Source organism: Meriones unguiculatus, chromosome 6 (genome assembly GCF_030254825.1).
Source record: "Meriones unguiculatus strain TT.TT164.6M chromosome 6, Bangor_MerUng_6.1, whole genome shotgun sequence".
NCBI classification, from domain to species: domain Eukaryota; kingdom Metazoa; phylum Chordata; class Mammalia; order Rodentia; family Muridae; genus Meriones; species Meriones unguiculatus.
Genome location: NC_083354.1, coordinates 122998741 through 123017695, shown reverse-complemented (window position 1 = coordinate 123017695; position 18955 = coordinate 122998741). Strand labels below are relative to the sequence as shown.

At 44.2% G+C, this 18955-nt stretch overlaps 1 protein-coding gene across 1 annotated transcript; it reads left to right on the top strand.

Annotated features, from left to right (window-relative positions):
* The first annotated feature begins 445 nt into the window (after positions 1 to 445).
* LOC110553228 (translation machinery-associated protein 7-like) lies at positions 446 to 884 on the top strand. The gene has a single exon (XM_060384617.1). It carries the CDS (start codon positions 464 to 466, stop codon positions 656 to 658), a length of 195 nt encoding a protein of 64 aa, XP_060240600.1. The 5' UTR covers positions 446 to 463; the 3' UTR covers positions 659 to 884.
* Positions 885 to 18955: the final 18071 nt, after the last annotated feature.

Here is an 18955-nt window from a genome sequence, read left to right as displayed (position 1 = left end):
GCACAAGCGCGCGCACAGGATGGTAACAAAGCCAATAGACGTATACATCAGCTTCATCACAGTGCTCACTTCAAAGCACATACCTACATCCAAAGAGCAATCTGTAGTTTGGAGGGTGGGAGAACACGGTCTTACCTGGTAGTCCAGATTTCTAAAATACGGCAATCCTCCTGCCTCAGCCTCATGAGTGCCAGGGTTTCAGGCACAAGCCTGGCTTAATTAAATGTGTTAAAAGAGAAAACAAAGAGCCAGGCTGCGCCAGTAATCCCAGCACTCGGGGAGGCAGAGGTAGGGAGACCTCTGAGTTTGAGACCAGCTCGGTCTACAAAGCAAGTTCAGAACAGCCAAGGCTATGTATGCAGAGAAACCCTGTCTCACAATACAAACAAAGGGAGAGAGAGAGACGGGGGGATTACAATGATTCAATAGAACAGTGTGCCTCGGTGAAGGGGCTGTCGGCGCCATGTCCGGCCTCGAAGGTGGCAAAAAGAAGCCCCTGAAACAGCCCAAGAAGCAGGCCAAGGAGATGGATGAGGAGGACAAGGCTTTCAAGCAGAAACAGAAAGAGGAGCAGAAGAAACTCGAGGAGCTGAAAGCCAAGGCCGCGGGGAAGGGGCCCCTGGCCACAGGTGGAATTAAGAAATCTGGCAAAAAGTAAGCTAGTCCTTGTATCTGAGGTGATGATGGTGACCCTCTTCCATTCCTATTTAAACATCTGGATCCCCTGCCATAACATCTCTGCCACCTACAGCTAGAATGAAGTGTTATCCTGGAGCCTGTTGAACATCTGTATTCCCTGCCATAACATCTTTGCCACCTACAGCTAGAATGAAGTGTTATCCTGGAGCCTATTGTACATTGTAATAAACTTTTGTAGTAAAACAAAAAAATAAAAAATAAAAAAAAGAACAGTGTGCTTGCCACTAGTTGTGTGGCCACGAGGGTTCTGCACCATGCATCAAATTCAAAAGCATTCTCTCAGAAAATCATGCCATCTGCTCTTAACCAAGCCGAATTTTAACTTGCATCATATTTAAACTATGAATTTCTTGTGACTTTCCCCCCCAGTTTCTTCCTTTCCATTTTCTTATGTATAGGTGGAGGCTTAGGGGTGTGGATGTTTATATGTGTGAGGGCACCCATGCATGTACTTGTGTGTTCATGCATGCGGAGGCCACAGGTCAACCCCTGGTGTTCTCGGGGGATGTCCACGGTGGGGATTTGTTTGCTCATTTGTGAGAACCTCTCACTTTTTACGTGGGTGCTGGGGATAGAACATAGGTCCCCATTTGTGAGGCAAGCCCTGTACTAACTGAGCCATCCAATTTAAGAAATTCATTCCTTTTAAGAAAACTGCCCAGGTCCTCCATAACATAATGTGTGCCCTGAAGTCCCTTTCTTTTTTAAAAAAATTCTTATTCTTCTCTCATACAATACATCCCAACCACAGCTCCCTCCACCTCCCCTCCCCACCAGAAAAAGAGCAGGCCTCTCAGGGACATCGACCAAACATGGCACAAGTTACAGTAAGAACAGTCACAAGCCTTCACATCAAGGCTGCATGAGGCAACCCAGTAGGAGGAAAAGGGTCCCAAGAGCAGGCAGAAGAGTCAGAAACATGCCCGTTGTCAGGAGTGCCTCCCCCCAAATACCAAGCCAGCAATCATAGCATACATGCAGAGGACCTACACAGTCTATGCAGGCTCTGTGTTCACCATTGAAGCCCTGTCTTACTCTAGACTTTCTTTATTAGTCAGTCTCTTGGCGGCCCCTGCTCCAACTGGGATCCATTGCTTTCCAAACCTGTTATACCGCTCACATTCCAGGCTGCTTTACTCTGTCCTCCGGACCAGCCTTTCGGCTTCTCAGATTCCTGAGGCCTTTTTCTGTTCAGTCCTTTTCGCTCTCATTTCCCTACCACTGTATGTCAGCTGTAGTCAGCTGTGTTCTTTCTGACACCTGAAAGACACCAGAACTCTTTCCCTTCCCTGCCTCAGATCTTCACATGCCTTTCCCTAAGATCCATTCCCATCAGGTAGCAGAACTCCCCCTCACTGAGCCTAAAATGGTAGCTTCCCACTTTGAAATAGTCACCTTAAAATAACCAGTAATTTTCAGTACAATTCTCTTGTTTCTTGATATGGTCCTGTTTTAATGAAGGTACAGATTTTTCCCCCACTGTTGTTTTGTTTGTATTGTCCTATAACAATGCCACATCCAAGAGAGCACTTTGTCTTCTCTACCAGTGACTCTTGAGAGGCACACAGAAGTTCAATAAGCATGGCCAGAAGAGCTCACAGAAGGCGGGAGGCCATATTTCCACACATTGCCTCGGTCTCCTCCACAGAAGGTTGATTTATGAAGTTACAGACCAATAGCCCCATCACTCACAAGTTGAGACTATTATCACTAGGCAAAACGCATTTGATACACCTGACCTACCAAACATCATAGCTTAACCCAGCCTGCCTTAAATGTGCTCGGGACACCTGTGTTCATCTACAGGTGGTCAAAATCATCTAACAAATCCTATTTATAACAAGGTGTTGGACATCTCAGATGATTTATTGAATACTGTGCTGAAAGTGAAAAGTAGACTGATTTATGGCACACTTTCACTTCCGTTGTAAAGCCAAAAAATCATTAGTCAACCACTAGAATCCAAAACCGTCTATACACCACCCAAGAGAAAAGAAGTCAGAATCTGAGTATCTCTCTTCAAAAGCCACTGTAGGATAACATGTTCTCAGAAGGGAAAGAAGCTTTCAGCTGGTGGCATGGAGTATAAGGACTTAGGAGATGCCTAAGTGAAAACACATGGCTGTCTTTTAGCTAACATTAGGTCTGGTTTAACTGAGTGAATGTGTAAACTGAAGGGGGAAGAAAAAAAGAAATTGTTAAATTTTGCTACTGGTTCTATCTAAACCTAGATATTTTTAAAATCCCTCTGATACAAAACACTGCAATGCTGGATTAATGACAAAGTTAAATGAATTAACATTTTTTTTTTCTTTTTTTAAAATCAGGAGGTGAGGCTACTCAGGAAATCAATGCTAAAGCCAGAATTCTAGAGCAAGGCTAGCAAAACAAAGTGTAGGCCAACCACCTGCTTCTGTAAATAAAGTTTTATTGGCATACAGCCACACCCTTTCAGTTACATATGGTCTGTAGCTGCTTTTGTGTGACAACAATGGGGTTCTGCAGGTGCAACCGCCACCATATGGCTCACAGGCTGAAAATATATACTATCTGACCCTTAAGAACATTTTTCATGGTTCAAAGAAATGTGGTCTTTGGAGCTTGCACAGAGAAAAGGATGAACCTAAGATTAACATAAAACTTAAACCTTGAAACAGGCCCTCTGTCGTGGTTGGAATCTGAAATGAGCCCCTTGGGACCGGATTTGAGATGGCCATTCTCCAACCAGAGACTCTGTTTTAGCAGACCGCAAATCTAGAGGCCCACCTAATGGATCTCTGGAGGTGAGACTTGGAAGAACACATACACCCTGGTCCCTAGTTCTAGCCAGCTACCTCTGCTATCTCAACCTGGCACCACGTGAACAGCCACCATCCTCCTCTCCACTGCCATGAGCTCTACATTCCCTACCAGGAAAGAATAAAAAGCCCTTAAACCACAAATAAGCCTTTCTTCCTTAAGATGTCCATGTCATGTGATTTGGTCAGTGACACAAAAGTAACAAATTCACTCTCCACAGAAAAGATAGACTATAGAAAACAACCTGCTGGCTAAACCATCCGGCTGTAGCTTTGGGTAAGGAAACATTGTTAATAATAATAACAACAACAGTAACAACAAAAATAACGGTAATGTCCTCCTGGGAAGTGGCGATCATAGGTCTGCTTTTAATTTTCATATACTCTTAGTTAAACACCCCGAACAGAAAAAAAAAAAAAATGTCATACAGGAGGCCATGCAAATACTCTCTAAAACAAAGCTTTCACTACCCATGATTCCCACACATTTGGGTTCCATTAAATATAAAAAGACGCACACTTGGGAAAACGGCTCAGCAGGTAAATGGACAGGAGTATGTGTCGAAGGGTCCACATAAAAACTGGATGGGCATGAAAACTCACTTGTAATACCTGAGTATGGAAATCAGCAGATCCTAGAGCAAGTGGTTAACAAGACTCTGCGTTCAGTCTGCATTCAACCGATAGACCTTGCCTCAATAGATAAGATGGAAAGTGACCAAGGAAGACACTGACACAGACCTTGGACCATCACATGCACACACACATGTGAAAACACACACACACCTTACTAAACCCCTAAGTACCAATAACCATAACCACGAGTCAAAAGAAATTACCATGATTTAAGCCAGCAAGGTCTTCAAATGGTACAATTATCATATATTAGAACATAAAATGAATACGTATGATGAAAATATACTTAACACAATGAGTTATACACTTAGGATCAGCTAAAATGCTGTCTTAGACTATGTGGTGGTCTGAGTGAGAATGGCCCCCACAGACACCTATGTTTGAAGACTTGGGCCCAGTCACTGGAACTGTTTGGAAAGGATTAGGAGGTGTGGCCTTACTAGAGGATATATGGCTCTGGGAGCAGGCTTTGAGGTTTCAATAGTCCATGCCATTTCCAGTTAGCTCTATCTGCTCCTGTTTGTAGAACTAGATGTGAGCTCTCAGCTACTGCTCCAGCACCACTCCTGGCTACCTGCTGCCCTGCTCCACCATGATGGCTCACAGACTCTAATCCTATGGAACCATGAGTCCCACATTAACGCTTTGTTTTCCAAGTTGCTTTGGTCATGGTGTCTTGTCATAGCAATTAAACTAAAAGGTAACAAAGTCATGCTGTGTATATTTTATTATGGTAAAAAGTTAATATAATATATAATATAATGTATAATAAAATTATTATAATAAAAATTATAATAATTATTATTTTATCTATTTTAGTATAATTAAAATAGATAAATAAAAATAGGAATGAAATGCTAAAGCTATAACAATTATTTAAAAATAATAAAGCAGAAGAGAAGTTTCAAATATGATCAGGTTTAATCTATAGCCAAGTAGATTTTACAAAAATGAAATTAGAGAGGGCTGAAGAGATGATTCAGTAGCTAAGAGACTTACTTTTTTTTTTTTTTTTTTTTCAGAGAATGGACACAAGTTTGGTTCCCAGTGACTTGCAATCAGCTGTAACTCCAACTCTGGCAGATCTGAACTTCTGACCTGTGTGGGTACATGCACACATGTGTCAAACACTTACATAGGCAAGCACACATGTGTAGACACACAAATAAAATCTTTAAAAAAGAAATTGTATCTAAACCATATGTATACATTAAATAATACATATACTTGTACATGTATAGACAAAAGATAGACAGATAATAGGTAGAAAGATAGCCAGCAGAGAAAACATGAATAAAGAATTAGTGAGCTCAAATACACATTTGAAGGAAACACCCAGGATATAATGCAAAAAAGATGAGGAAATATAAAATGGCCAGAGAAAAGAAATAAGGCTATCCAACACACACTCAAACAGAGATCTATAGACAGATTGGAGATGAGATGGTGAAGAAATAGGAGCTGGGAAATTAGAAAAATAAGGGAAGGCATGAGTCTACCAAGACAGGACTTGTAATGTGTTCCACGGTGATTTTTTTTTCAAGAAAATAATCACATATACTATGTATAGCATGTAAAAATACAAAACATCAAAGCCAGAGAAAAAGAGAACAAGAGGGGAAAAAAAAAACAAAAGAAAACAACAAAAGAAAAAATCTAAAACAGAGCAGTCGCCTCTCAGCACGTTTTTATCAAATGTGATGAAGTAAAAAAGAGTGGATCAAGTCACCAAAGCCTGAAAGAAGAAGAAAAAAAAAAGCTGTCAACATATTATCTCCCAACAATGGTAGAAACTAAAGAGTTTAGCTGGGTGGTGGTGGCAGCACGTGTCTTTAATCCCAGCACTCAAGAGGAGTCAGGCTGATCTCTGTGAGTTCGAGGTCAACCTGGTCTACAGAGTGAGTTCCAGGAAAGCCAGGACTGTCACACAGAGAGATCCTGCCTCAAAAAGCAAATGAAAAAAAAAAAGGAAATAAAAGCAAAAGTTTGATGAAACAAAAGTTTACCATTCACAGACTATCACAGAAAGGAATGTACTAAGATAAGCACATGGAAGAAATAACATGCTACAGGATTCTGATAAGATACTCCAGGATAAAATAAAATACTGGGGCTGGAGAGATGGCTCAGCAGGTGAGAGCACTCACTGCAATACTCTGAGGACTGAGTTCAGATTCTCTGCCTCCATGGAGAAACCCAGGTGTGATAGCAGAGGGCAAGAGAGACTACAACAGGAGCATGGCTGGGGCTTTCTGGCCGGCGAACCTCCCTCCCAGGCAGTGAGAAACCCCGTTTGGTAGCTAGTCTTATGTCAACTTGATACACAAGCTAGAGGTATCTGAAAGGAAGAAACCTCTGTTGAGTGGATGCCCCCAGGAGACCCAGCTGTGAGTCGGTTTCCTAATTAGTAAATGATTAGGCAGGGCCCAGCCCATGGTGGGTGAGGCCATCCTTGGACTGGTGGTTCTGGGTTCTGTAAGAAGAAAAGCTGAGCAGGCCAGGGGGAACCCACCAGGAAGCAACACCCCTCCATGGCCTCTGCATCAGCTCCTGCCTCCAGGTTTCATCCCCGTTTGAGTTCCTGCCTAACTTCCGTCAGTGACAGACTACGATGCGAAAGTGTAAGCTAAATAAACCCTTTCCTCCCCAACTTGCTTTTTTGTCATGATGTTTCTTGGCAGTAGTAGAAACCATACCCCAAGACACCATCTCAAGGGAATGAGTGATCCAGCATCACTACTCAATATTCAACATCTTCCTCCGATCTCCACACAAGCATGAAGAGTTCAGCACATACACACATATGAGAGAAGAGAGAGGAGCTTCTCTGGATAATAAAACTTTGAGAAAACAGAAGATAGGGAGATAAGAAAGCCAAAAACAAAACAAAACCAAAAAAAAAAAAGCACACCACAGACATCAAAAGTATCTGCTATGATGTTACATTATGACCGTAGATTCTTCCTCTGGACTTTCCACAGTACCCTCATGTGTTTCTCAAGATAAGAGTATGAGCCAAATGAATGGTCCAAAACAGAGCTACGTGGGTCTTCCTTTGGGCTCCCCATAGAGAGGTGGGCACAGGCTTGATGAGTCCTTCAATTCTAGCCTGAGGTTTCCCTAATAGAAGCTACTGTATCATTTCTTCTCTCTAGACACCACGCACTATAAACAGAAGAGTCAATAACCAGGTATGAAAAGCAAAGTTAAGCTTCATCCTCACCTCTATCGAAGGCAGGCCTCAGCACTGCTGAGGGCAGATTCCAGGCACAACGTAGGGGAACAGAGAAAAGGGAAAGAGGACCATTTCCTGACACCTCACCAGGTACCACGTGCCGCTCTTTCACCGTCTCACCATCCTTAAACTCTCATGGAGAAGACAGAAACATTCCCAACGATTCACAGCTCCGTTTCTAATGTTTACAATTTCAGTGCAGTGTCCAATTCACCGTTCTGTTCTGCTTTCACTACTCCAAACATTTTATGTAGCCTTTGTACTGGACGAGTCTGCCCAACTGCAGCTCAATGTTTGGTAGGGAACTTCACCAAGGGTTTGTCAGGATGTAGTCCTTCCTAAGGCAAAGAGCAACCATAGCAGGAGACTGCAAAAATACACGCTGCCAGTCAACAACGGCAAAGGGAGGAGAGGGCGCACCACGCTGGAGTATGCCCTGGGCACCCTCCTAACCACCACCTTATAAAACCGAAACATACTAAATGAGAGCCGTGATCAAAGAAATGTCTAATTAGAAGCAACCTGTCCAGAGTCAGAGCAGGAGTCACACACCTGTTGCCTGTATCGGTTCCAACCCACTGTTTCTTTGCAGCTCGGAACTAAGATGCATTTCTACGCTTTTTTAACATTTGAAGAAAGAAAGGAAGAGAGAAAGAAAGAAAGAAAGAAAGGAAGGAAGGAAGGAAGGAAGGAAGGAAGGAAGGAAGGAGAAAGAAAGAAAGAAAGAAAGAAAGAAAGAAAGAAAGAAAGAAAGAAAAAGAAAGAAAGAAAGAAAGAGAAATCTAAGAATGTTGTGAGGCAAGTGAAAATTACATGAAACTCAAATTTCAGTCATGCTGTGGTCCGGATGTTCGTGTCATCCCCAAATTTTATGTGCCGAAACCTCGTGCATCACCAGAGCTCCGGAGTATGGAGGTGGGAACACTAGGTGATTACTTTGTGGTAGTGGGGCCCTCATCAATGAGATCAGTGCCCTAGCAAAAGCGGTTCGAGAGAGATGCTTTGTCCTTTCCTCAGCGAGCTCTGAGGACAGAGTAGTGAACCCCCACTAGAAACCAGCCGGCACCCGGTCCGCAAGAAAAAAAAATCCCTGCTCTTTATGGGCCACCTGTCCCTGTTTTATTGGGGGGGAGGGGCTGGAAGGGTGAAGCTGGGGCCACAGTATTTTTTTGGACCATGTCTATGCCGATTTGCTCAAAGCTTTGCTATATAGATGGCTCTGTAATGGCAGAGCTGAGGAGATGTGACAGAAACCACAGACTGGGAGTGACTAAGGCATGAGAAAAGAAGCACAGACATCACACCCACACGGCAACAGGCCCTAGCATCAAGTTTGATGCATGCCCCCAGTGTGTCTGCCACTCCTTCGTCTCTCTCACCCCTCCTCCCTTTCCTGAGGTACAGAATGTCCTTATGTTTCCCATATTTCCCATGCCTGCTGGAAGGCCATGACCACAAAGCTATGTATTTGCTCTGCCCATGGCCACAGGCCTGACTGACTCAGTCCTGGTCGAATGATGAGACTACAGTGGCACTAAGTCAATGCAATATGAGTCATTCTAAGAATTATGAGAGCTAATGGACTCTGCAGGGACCACTTTCTTCCTTCTGGTAAACTAAGGCTCTACCATCCCCGTCCATATTGATGGAAAATGGAGGTTCTGGTCACTGGTAGAGCCCCCCAACCCCATGGTGTTTTACTCAGGTCCTATAGCCATCAGCTTCCAGCATCCCTTTCTCTCCTAAAGGGCATAGAAGAGATACATAGTTTAAATCCTAGCTCTCTCTTTGGCTACACGATCTGAGAGAAGACACCATGTTTCTCCGAGCCTTGGTAAGTCTGTCAGGAAAATGAGGACTGGCAAGCCCCTTCAGAGACTCAAAGCCGACAAGCAGGCTTTCCGAAGTGGGAGGCATCTGGCCCTCCCCCATCAGCGACCCTCTCCTACTCTCTGCCATCCTCTGTCTTTACCCCTGCTATCTCTGTCTTGCTTGCCTTTCCCTGGAATCCATCCTTTATCTTTCTTAGCCGTTTCCAACCCCAGGCTCTCTGAGGTCCCATTGCCCTGCCCTCACACTGCACTCCCTGCTTCGCCCATGTCAGAGCCCTTACCTCAGTGTCTCAAAATCACTTCTACGCCTGCCCGCCTCACCTCTTTCTGAAGTCTTCCAAGGCTGTAAACTTGATTCATTGTTCTTTTCTCTGTTCATTCCCCGGCACACTGACAACTCTCTAACAGCTCCTTGCCTGGCACATTGAGTCCACGGCTCGCCAACAGTAGGGGACAGATGGGAGGTTTGCAAAGCACAGTCACCGTTCCCATAAATTATGTTATTCGTGATCCCCTCTTATATTCACTCTCAGGGTCTATAACTAGTCCCTTCAAACCAAACCAAACAAACAAACAAACAAAAATCCAAAAGAAAAAGAAAAAAAGAAAGCTCATACACTCTGACCTATTAGAACTCAAAAGTTCTTCAAGGGTACTTTGTGTGAACAAAGCGTGGCAACTCCACAGAAAGTGGATGCATATATACCATCAGCAGCCTCCCTGACGCGAGAGTGCAGAGTAAACAGCAGTTTGTTGCAAAAAGAAAGGAATGCTAAGTAATTGGTGCTTCCTAAATGACGGAGTGTTCTCTACCCCAAAGATGGGACCAGTCTGGGCAGAACTGATTTCAGAACCTCCTTCCCTGGTTTCAAATGAAGAGGCTCAGAGGCTCGTGTGAGCATCAGTAATGGGTTCACTAGGAAGTCCTCAAGAGGAAGCAGCTACACCACGTCCTTCTCCGAGGAGTGCGTGGAACCAGGTGTAAAAATCAGAAATGGGAGCACAATGTTTTCTGGGAAATCGGTACCTGTAATTTTCTTTCATCATTGCAAATGATTTTGTGCGCATTATGTAAATAGGGGTCTTTCTTTCTTTCTTTCTTTCTTTCTTTCTTTCTGTTTTTAATGCAAACATTAGACGAAGAGAAAAACACTGAGGTTCTTTATAAAGGAGAGCCTTTCCCTCAGGAAATAATCGCAGGCCCCAGTTGCTCGTGTCTTTCAAAGCAGCCTGGGTACACTGTAGATAGTAAGTCTGCATTCGCTAGGGAACTCGCCGTATGATCTAATAGGTCTTTGCCCTCATTCCAATTCCAGTGATTCATGTGTGACTTATTTAATTGTTATCATCTATTGCAGATATGTGAAAGAATGCTTTTATTCTTCAAAAAAAAATCTAAATTCAAATCACCTTTAATATCACCAAGTTTCTACTTCCATCACCTTTCAGAGCATTGACATATTAACTTTTTGACCTACCCCTCAACCCCACTTCTACCTCCCAGGATACAAAAAGTACAGCTGCCAAGCAGCTGGGTGTAAAGAGAAAGCCCCACCCAGCAGTGCATTGAAAACAGGTTTTAGGGAACTAAGGGTTAAGTAAAGTCCCCCAGGAATTCCAATCTATTGCAAGCTGCTAAATCAGAAGCTGCCTGGGGCCTAGGTGTAACCACAGCTAAGAAAACAATGCTTAACAGCCTTACCCTCCACAGCATTCAGCATTTATCATGGTCAGAAAACCACCTGTTACTTGAGAGAGTGTCAAAGGATTCATAGCCATAATTAAGGGAAAAAGGAATAAAAACATATTGTGAATTGCTATGCAAACCTCAGGCAGATGTGTTATTTAGCTGTGGGCTTGATCTGTGATATTAATTTGAAATAAACATAGCAGAAAACAAAATGTGCACTGAACCAAGACTCTGCTTGCCTAAAGGTTTTGTCTCTTCTGTAGACTTTGACAGTTGTGGTTAGCAGCTTAAACGCAGGCAGAGCTAATGTGTCTTGCAAACCTGAGTATGTCTGGCAATACCTTAGGACAGAGCTGGTAACAGTCAGATGCCCATGAAGCACTGTGCATCCCTGCAAATATCTGTAGATGACAATTGCAGTCATAGATGAGCAGTGTCAGCCAATGCAGTGACATCCTCCCTCTACTAGGGACTCTCTAGCTCCTGCCTTTTAACCCCACTGAAGGCCAAGCAAGCCTCTGCCCCGGCACAATGCACATTTGAATAACTGTATCCACCCAGGTCATTTATGGGAGGAAACATACTGCTCTAAGGATTGGCCAAAGAGCTGTAAAATTCAGACACACTGGGCAAAGGAAGGAGCCAAAGACAGCCAGTGACTGCTCAGGGGTTTGGCAGTGTTGTTTTGTGTTTAAGTTTCTCCTTAAACTCGCTCTAAGCCTTCAGGGAGGAATGTGCTCCTGAGAGGGTGAAGGGAAGGGCATGACGATGATGTGAACTGGAGAAGCCAGGGCAAAGCAATTTGGTGGTACATGGGCGTTCATAGCTCTGAATCCAGCATTACCCTTTAAAGATGGCACAGTTCAGTTGACAGATGTATGCAAATGTGTGGAAAATGAAGAAAATGCCATTCATTTAGTAGGCTGAAAGAATCACTTTGATTTGCAATGATCTTTAATCTATCTCTTTTACCACAATGAAACACTGCAAAAACAAGAGCCCCGAATGTCATGAAATTAGGCTTGCAAGTGTTCTGTTGGCACACCTTTAACTCTTCAACAATTACCCTGCCATATACATTTATCCTAGAATGTTATATAGTGACACATTAGACTTTGATACTGAAAGATAATGACATATATAAATACCTCAAATGCAGAACTGACTTTAAACATATAATCTACTGAGGTATTTTATACTCTCACTCTATGAAAACTTCAAGTTTCTCACTTCATGCAATTAATTACTGTTACTCTAAAAGAAAAAAGAAACAGAGAGGGTATGTGTATTTTCTTGCCTTGAGAAAGTTTTGAGAGGTTCTTTTTTGGCGAAGATTATGACTTACATTTAAGATATGATCTTCTGGCTCGGTGGTTAATAGCATTAGCTGCTCTTCCAGGGGACCCAGGTTCAATTCCCAGCACTCACATGACAGCTCATACCTGTCTATAATCCCAGCTCTAGAAGCTCTGACACTTTCACACAGACCTGCATGCAGGCAGAACACCATTACACATAAAAGAAAAATAAAGAAATCATTTAAAAACTTTTTTTAAAGACTAGATCTCTGTTTTCTCCCTCTTCCTATGTCTGTCCTGTTTGCCTTTCTGAATGAGGATTGAACATCTTACCCAGGGTCCTCCTTCTTGCTTAGCTTCTTTAGGTATACAGATTTTAGTATGATTATCCTATATTATATGTCTAATATCCACTTATAAGTGAGTTTATACCATGTGTGTCTTTCTGCTTCTGGGATACCTCACTCAGGATGATCTTTTCTAGTTCCCACCATTTGCCTGTAAAATTCATGATTCCCTTGTTTTTAATTGCTGCATAGTAGAGGGCCTCTACCCAGTGGGGTATCAAAGCAGATGCTGAGACTCATAGCCAAACTTTGGGCAGAGTTCAGGGAATTTTAGGAAAGAGGAAGATAGAAAGACCTGCAGGAGACAGGAGTTCCACAAGGAGAGCAACAGAACCAAAAAATCTGGCCACAGGAGTCTTTTCTAAGACTGATAACTTCAACCAAGGACAATGCATGGAGATAACCTAGAACCCCTGCACAGATGTAGCCTATGGCAGCTCAGTCTCCAAATGGGTACACTAGTAAGAGGAACAGGGACTGTCTCTGACTGAAATCAGTGGCTAGTTCTTTGATCACCTCCCCCTGACGGAGAAGCAGCCTTACCAGGCCACAGAGGAAGACAATGCAGCCAGTCCTGATAAGACCTGATAGACTAGGGTCAGATGGAAGTGGAGGAGGACCTCCCCCCATCAGTGGACTGAGGGAGGGGCATGGCAGGAGAAGAGAGAGAGGTGGATTTGGGAGGGTACAAGGGAGGGGGCTATGGCTGGGATACAAAGTGAATACATTGTAATAAATTAAAAAAAAATAAAACAAAAGACTAGATCTCCACACTTGTAATTATACTCATGTGAATTCAGAGTCCTGACTGGCCATGATGTGGCTGTAAGCCTATGATTGCCCTTTCATGGCACTCCATTATCTTTCAAAATAACAAACTGTTATTCAAGCCTTCCCAAAACAGCTACAAACACCTTTTCTGGATTTGCTTCCTGGTGTTCTGCAGGCTTCCCGCCAGCCACTGTGGATTCCTGAAGGCATTCTAAAGCTTCTTTCTCTCCATCACTGACTCCACTCATCCTATTCCGTCTTCTTGAAATGCCCTCCCAAATTCCCCTCCACCACAGTAGAAGTCTCATCTCCGAAACCATTTCTCGGGTACCACACCAATGTCTTACTTGTGGCTATATTCCAGTACTGAGCACAATGCCTGGCCGGGGTAGAGACGCAACAGGTGCTCATCCCAGGTGGCTCCACATACTTTTCAAAAACTAGTGTTTTCCTCAGCCATCTCTGACCCCCTCCTCTGCTGTCCTCTGGACCACAGTGTTGGCATTCTTTTGTGGGCTTTCCACGTTCGGTCATCTGTCGGTGTCCCCCTGCCCTCCCGCTTCACCTCACCACGGTGTCTTCCACTCGCCAACTGTCTGCGAAGGCTGCCATTTCACATTCCTTACATGGAGCCAACACGAGAGCAGTGATATCTAATACCTGACAGTGCAGAAAAGTTAGCAAGCCCTAGTGAGTACCCCGCGACTCTCCTACAGGAAGCACCGTCAGCCATGAGCTCCACATCCATGCCTAAGCTGAACAACGTGGCACTGAGCAGTTGGAGGAAGCAGGCTCCACGCCATCCCAATTTACACAGCAAGATTTCATCGCAAAATTAATAAATAAATAAAAGACTGAAAACACTTTCTACAACTGCATATGTACTGAATATCACAGACTTTTTTGTTCTTGTCATATTCCCTAAACAACAGGTAATGTAAATAAACTATTTACATAGACTTAAACATTGTATTCAGTATTCTATAAGAGTCATCTGCATGTGATAAGTGTGGGGGGTGGGGGGGTGCAGGTTCTGTGCAAATGCTTTGCCTTTTTTATATAAGAGTCTTCGGCATCTAAAGATGTGGGTATCCCAGGGGTGTGCATGTGTTAAGAATAAGAATGTAGAATATAGAAGACTATATATATAAGAATATATAAGAATGTAGAATAAGAATGAAGCTATAGGTGACGTGTATTGACAGCCTACGTCATGCCAGGGATGATAAATACGTAAACGATGTCACTCCCACAGTCTCGTGGAAAAAGTCTTGCTCGGGGCTCATTTTACAGAAGAAGAATCCGGGGCTGATGCCATCTAAGAAAGGACGGGGGCACCCGGCTGGTAGTGGTCAGTGTCGTGGAGGGGCAGATAGCACGGTGGTAGTTCTCATGCACTTGGTTTTTGCCCCCGACTGATGCGTAGGCCCCCTACCTCACCCTCTTGAAGCTAGAAATGGCAGAGCCAGGGCAAGAAGGCAACTATTATCTCCCCCAGCTTTACACGTGTGCAAGAGAGCTGACTGGGGCTGAGGCGAAGGCCTCCTGCCACACAAACACTGGCCTTCCAGTCTCATCTGACCTGGTCTTTCTCCCTTCCAGCATCCCCACCCCCACCCCTGCCGGCCCATGGGAATACATTAACAACCACACAGATGCTCATTTTGTCCTGTGCTCACACATGGTCCTCCAGATGGGACCGACATTCTACCCTGCCCCATTTTCCATTTGTGTGCACTTAACCCACCAAAAAGGCCACCAGCGGTGCCCGTGTGCCCAAGCTCCCGATCCTCTTATCTGACCATCTCTCTCTCTCTCTCTCTCTGGCCTCAGCTTTCCACTTCTCTCCTCTTTTGCTACCTTCTGTCTATTTCTTCACCTCTCCCCTTCTGTTAGAGGTTCTGTTTCCATCTTTCTCTGAGTCTTTGTATGTGAGACTCCTTTTTTTTTCCAGCCGCTTTCTCACAGAAACACATACATCTGCCTTTCTACACACGCACAAACACGATATGCTAATTGGGCTCCTAAGTGAGTTTTGTCTCACCCCTACAGGCAGAAGTGACTCTAGTGGGGTTAGAAAGAACATACTTCACACCTGTCAATTAAGCTCAATCACTTGTTGTGTGAAACTAGAGCCCCATGCTCAGGGATGGGCTGACCTGGCTGGACTGGGGACTCAGCTGTCCCTCCGGATTGGGCTCAGGGAACAAATGCCCCTTCTGTTCCCAGAGGAAGCATCCCTTGGAATGTCCGGGAGCAGCTGTGGGCCTCCCCCTAGGGTGGACAGAGCACTGTTCCCGGCCGACACAAGGAGCTACATGTACTGTTGTTGGTCAGCTATTTTTACAAAATTCTAATGACACAGCAAAAGGACAAACACAGCACAAGAGGAAATAGGTGATGTCCTGGCACTGATGTCACCAGGAAACATTTTGGGACTGGCCTGGCCATAATAGGAAAGAAATATTACCCTAAACAAAGGTGCCTCTATTATTATATTACTTTCAATTTATAAAAGTCAGCCAACTGGAATAGAGCCGGTCGGGAGCAAGTGTTGGGTGTTTCTGTGAAGGAAAGCTGCAGATATTTTTAAGGGTGGGCTGAGAGCCAAGGCTTCATCTATCGTTTTCTTCACTTGCCAATTACTTGAGCGCTTACAGTGCTGAAAAACACGTGCTAGCCACGAAGATGGCCCCCTCCTGTCTTACGGGGCTGCTAGTTCAGAGGAGAAGAAGAGCGCACAATTGACAAAGGATGATTTGTATGCATGAGTGTCAGTAACGTGGAGATCAGGGAGTGGTGGGCAGAAGCTAGGGAGCTAACCTAGCAACTGGACCAGAAGGAAGATCTACAGGAACTGACATTTGTCCCAATCATCAGGACTAACAAAGGAAAAGAAACGATGTTTCCAGAAAACTGGGCAAAGAACACAAAAGGTTGAAGAGTTAGAATACAAGCGTCTGTTGGCCAGGAAGGCCGTGGGACACAAGCTTTAAGTGCAATATAAAGATACATTGTACAGGGCAGTTTGTACACCTTTAATCCCAGGGAGGTAGAGACAGGTGGATCTCTGAGTTGAAGGCCAGGCTGGCCTACAGGACAGCATAACAAAACCAAAACAAAAAGATACATTGTAATCAGAACTTCATTTCTACAGTGTAGCTATTCCCCTTGTTAGAAAACAAAACAAAACAAAACAAAACATGGAGGCAGGCAGGTGGCAGCTGCAGCCCCACCCTGAAGAGAAGAGAGGGATCAAGAGGCATTGAGGAGGCAAAACAGCAGGGCTTGATGGTTGCGTGTGCCTGCGCTTGGCCAGGGGAGGGAGTCAGAACCAGCTCTTGGCCTTGATTTGAATGATGATACCACCTTCTCTGGCAGGCATCTGTGGAAGGCAGGCACGGTAGTTAGATGATGAGTCACACCAGAGGCATGCTGAAAAAGCTTGTAGATATCTGGATTGTCAGGTTTCCTAGTCCTTGGTTTCCTGCCTCTTGGTGCTGGAATAAACCTCTGCCCTTGAGAGTGGGCAGAACTTGTGGTGACCCCTTCCAGCCAATGGGATAGGCAAAAGTACCAAGAGGCCTCTCCTGTAGTTACATCATGATATATAGACTCTCTTAACTGGCTGGACTAGAGGTACGCTTGGGGGCCTGATGAAGTCAGTAGCCTCTAGAACCTTATGTTGGCTTCTGAAGACATCTAGCAAACACCTGGTTCCAAAGATCCATAGCCATAAGGAAGTAACTCCGCCAAGAACCCGAGCCACTTAGAAAGTGCAGGCCCACCCAAATCAACTACCAGAGGAAGATGGAACCCAACTAAGGCCTCACGCATCCCTACAAAGACAACTGGCCTAGGGAAACGGTGAGATGAAAACCAGATGCTGGTTGAAGACATTGAGAGCATAATAATTTATTATGAGGCAAAAGAAAAACTGTGGGTATGTAACTGGAGGTGGCAGAGCTGTTTGGATTGGAGCCACGAGACAGAATCCAGGCTGGAGATGACACATTTGACTCTTAGCATATAGACTGATCAGATGCAGTGATGGGAAAAGGGTGGAGATAGGAACTGAAGTAATCTCAGAGGGTTCTAAAAACAAAGAGACGGAAAGGGGAAAGAAGGGAGGATACTGTGAGCGCCCTGATCCCCTCAGCCTAGGGAAATTCGCCGTTCACTGTGTAATCACGAGCTGGTCACTCACTCTTTGTGCTACAGCCACTCATCTTTACCAAGAGAAGCTATCTTGAACGTGCTTACCTAGATGGGGTCATAAGGATGGAGTGAGTTAACACCTGTTTCCACGGGGAACAACAGCACCAGGTGACGGAAGTGTTTTTATTTATTCACTTCTTCATTCACTCACTCACACATTCATTCGTTCATTCTTTCATTCATTTTAAGTCAGAGTTTCGTGTATTCCAGACTCGCCTCCCACTCACTACATAATCAAGGGTGACCTTGAATGTCTCACCCTGTTGCCTCTCCCTCTCCACCCCGGTCTCTGGGCTCAGATTTCATCAAATTGTCTTTCTTCTTAGACAATTCACTGATATGGAAGGCAACAATAGATCTGAGCGGGTCTGAGGTTGTCTCTAGAGACTTGCTCACTACTTACTCACTCTAAACCTACCCTAGAGACAGTTGGGCTTCGAGTAGTGTGAGTCTTCCCGGAATCCATACTAGACTCCTATTAGAATCCACATTAGAATCCTAACTGCCAATATGATGGTGTTAGGAGTTTGCTTTCCATGGTAAAGACAATGGCAAAAACAACTTGTAGAGAAAAGAGTTTGTTTGGCTTACACATTATGATAACAGTACATCATTGAAGGAAATCAGAAAAGGAATTCACAAGAAACCTGGAAACAGGAACTAAAGCGGAGACCACAAAAGAGCACCTTACTGGCTTGCTCAGCTTGCTTTCTTACACTCTCCAGGCCCACCTGCCTATGGGTGATACTGCCCACAGGTGCGGGTCCCTCCCACATCGTTTAGAAATCATGAAAATACCCTTGATAACATGTCCATAAGCTAATTTAATGGAAGCAATTTCTTGATTGGGATCCCATCTTCCCAGATATGTCTAGGTTTGTGTTGAGTTGACAACGAGGTCATGAGGGTGGAGCGAGCCCTCATGGTTGGTATTGCTGCCCTTATAACAGGAACCCAAGAGAGCTCTCTTGGTTTCTTTACATGTACAGAACACAGAAATTACTTCACCAAACTTTGCACCTACAGTTACCTTGACCCCGGGCTTCCCAGTCTTCAAGGTTGTGAGAAATAAATTTGCATTGTTTATGAGCCATTTGGTCTGTAGTACTCTGTTACAGGAGCCTTCACTAGAATAAGACAACTACTAGTCTACTTTAGAATCAACTGAAAGATAAGCTCAGGAAGCAGACATTATCCAAATGTCAAACTTTAAAAGAAGATGTAAGTTCTAGTGAAGATGTGGCTTAGGTGTTTGGCATTAAAGAGAGAGAGAACTTCTATTATTGTCCATAGGAAAAAGAGCTATCCATAGGTAGCCTAGGAAACTGGCAGTTGTCACATCTGGAGCACAGACCAGGAACACAGTCTGTCCAGCTATCACCACAGGGTATCATAGCACAGCTTGTCATCCTAATGTACCATCACTGACAA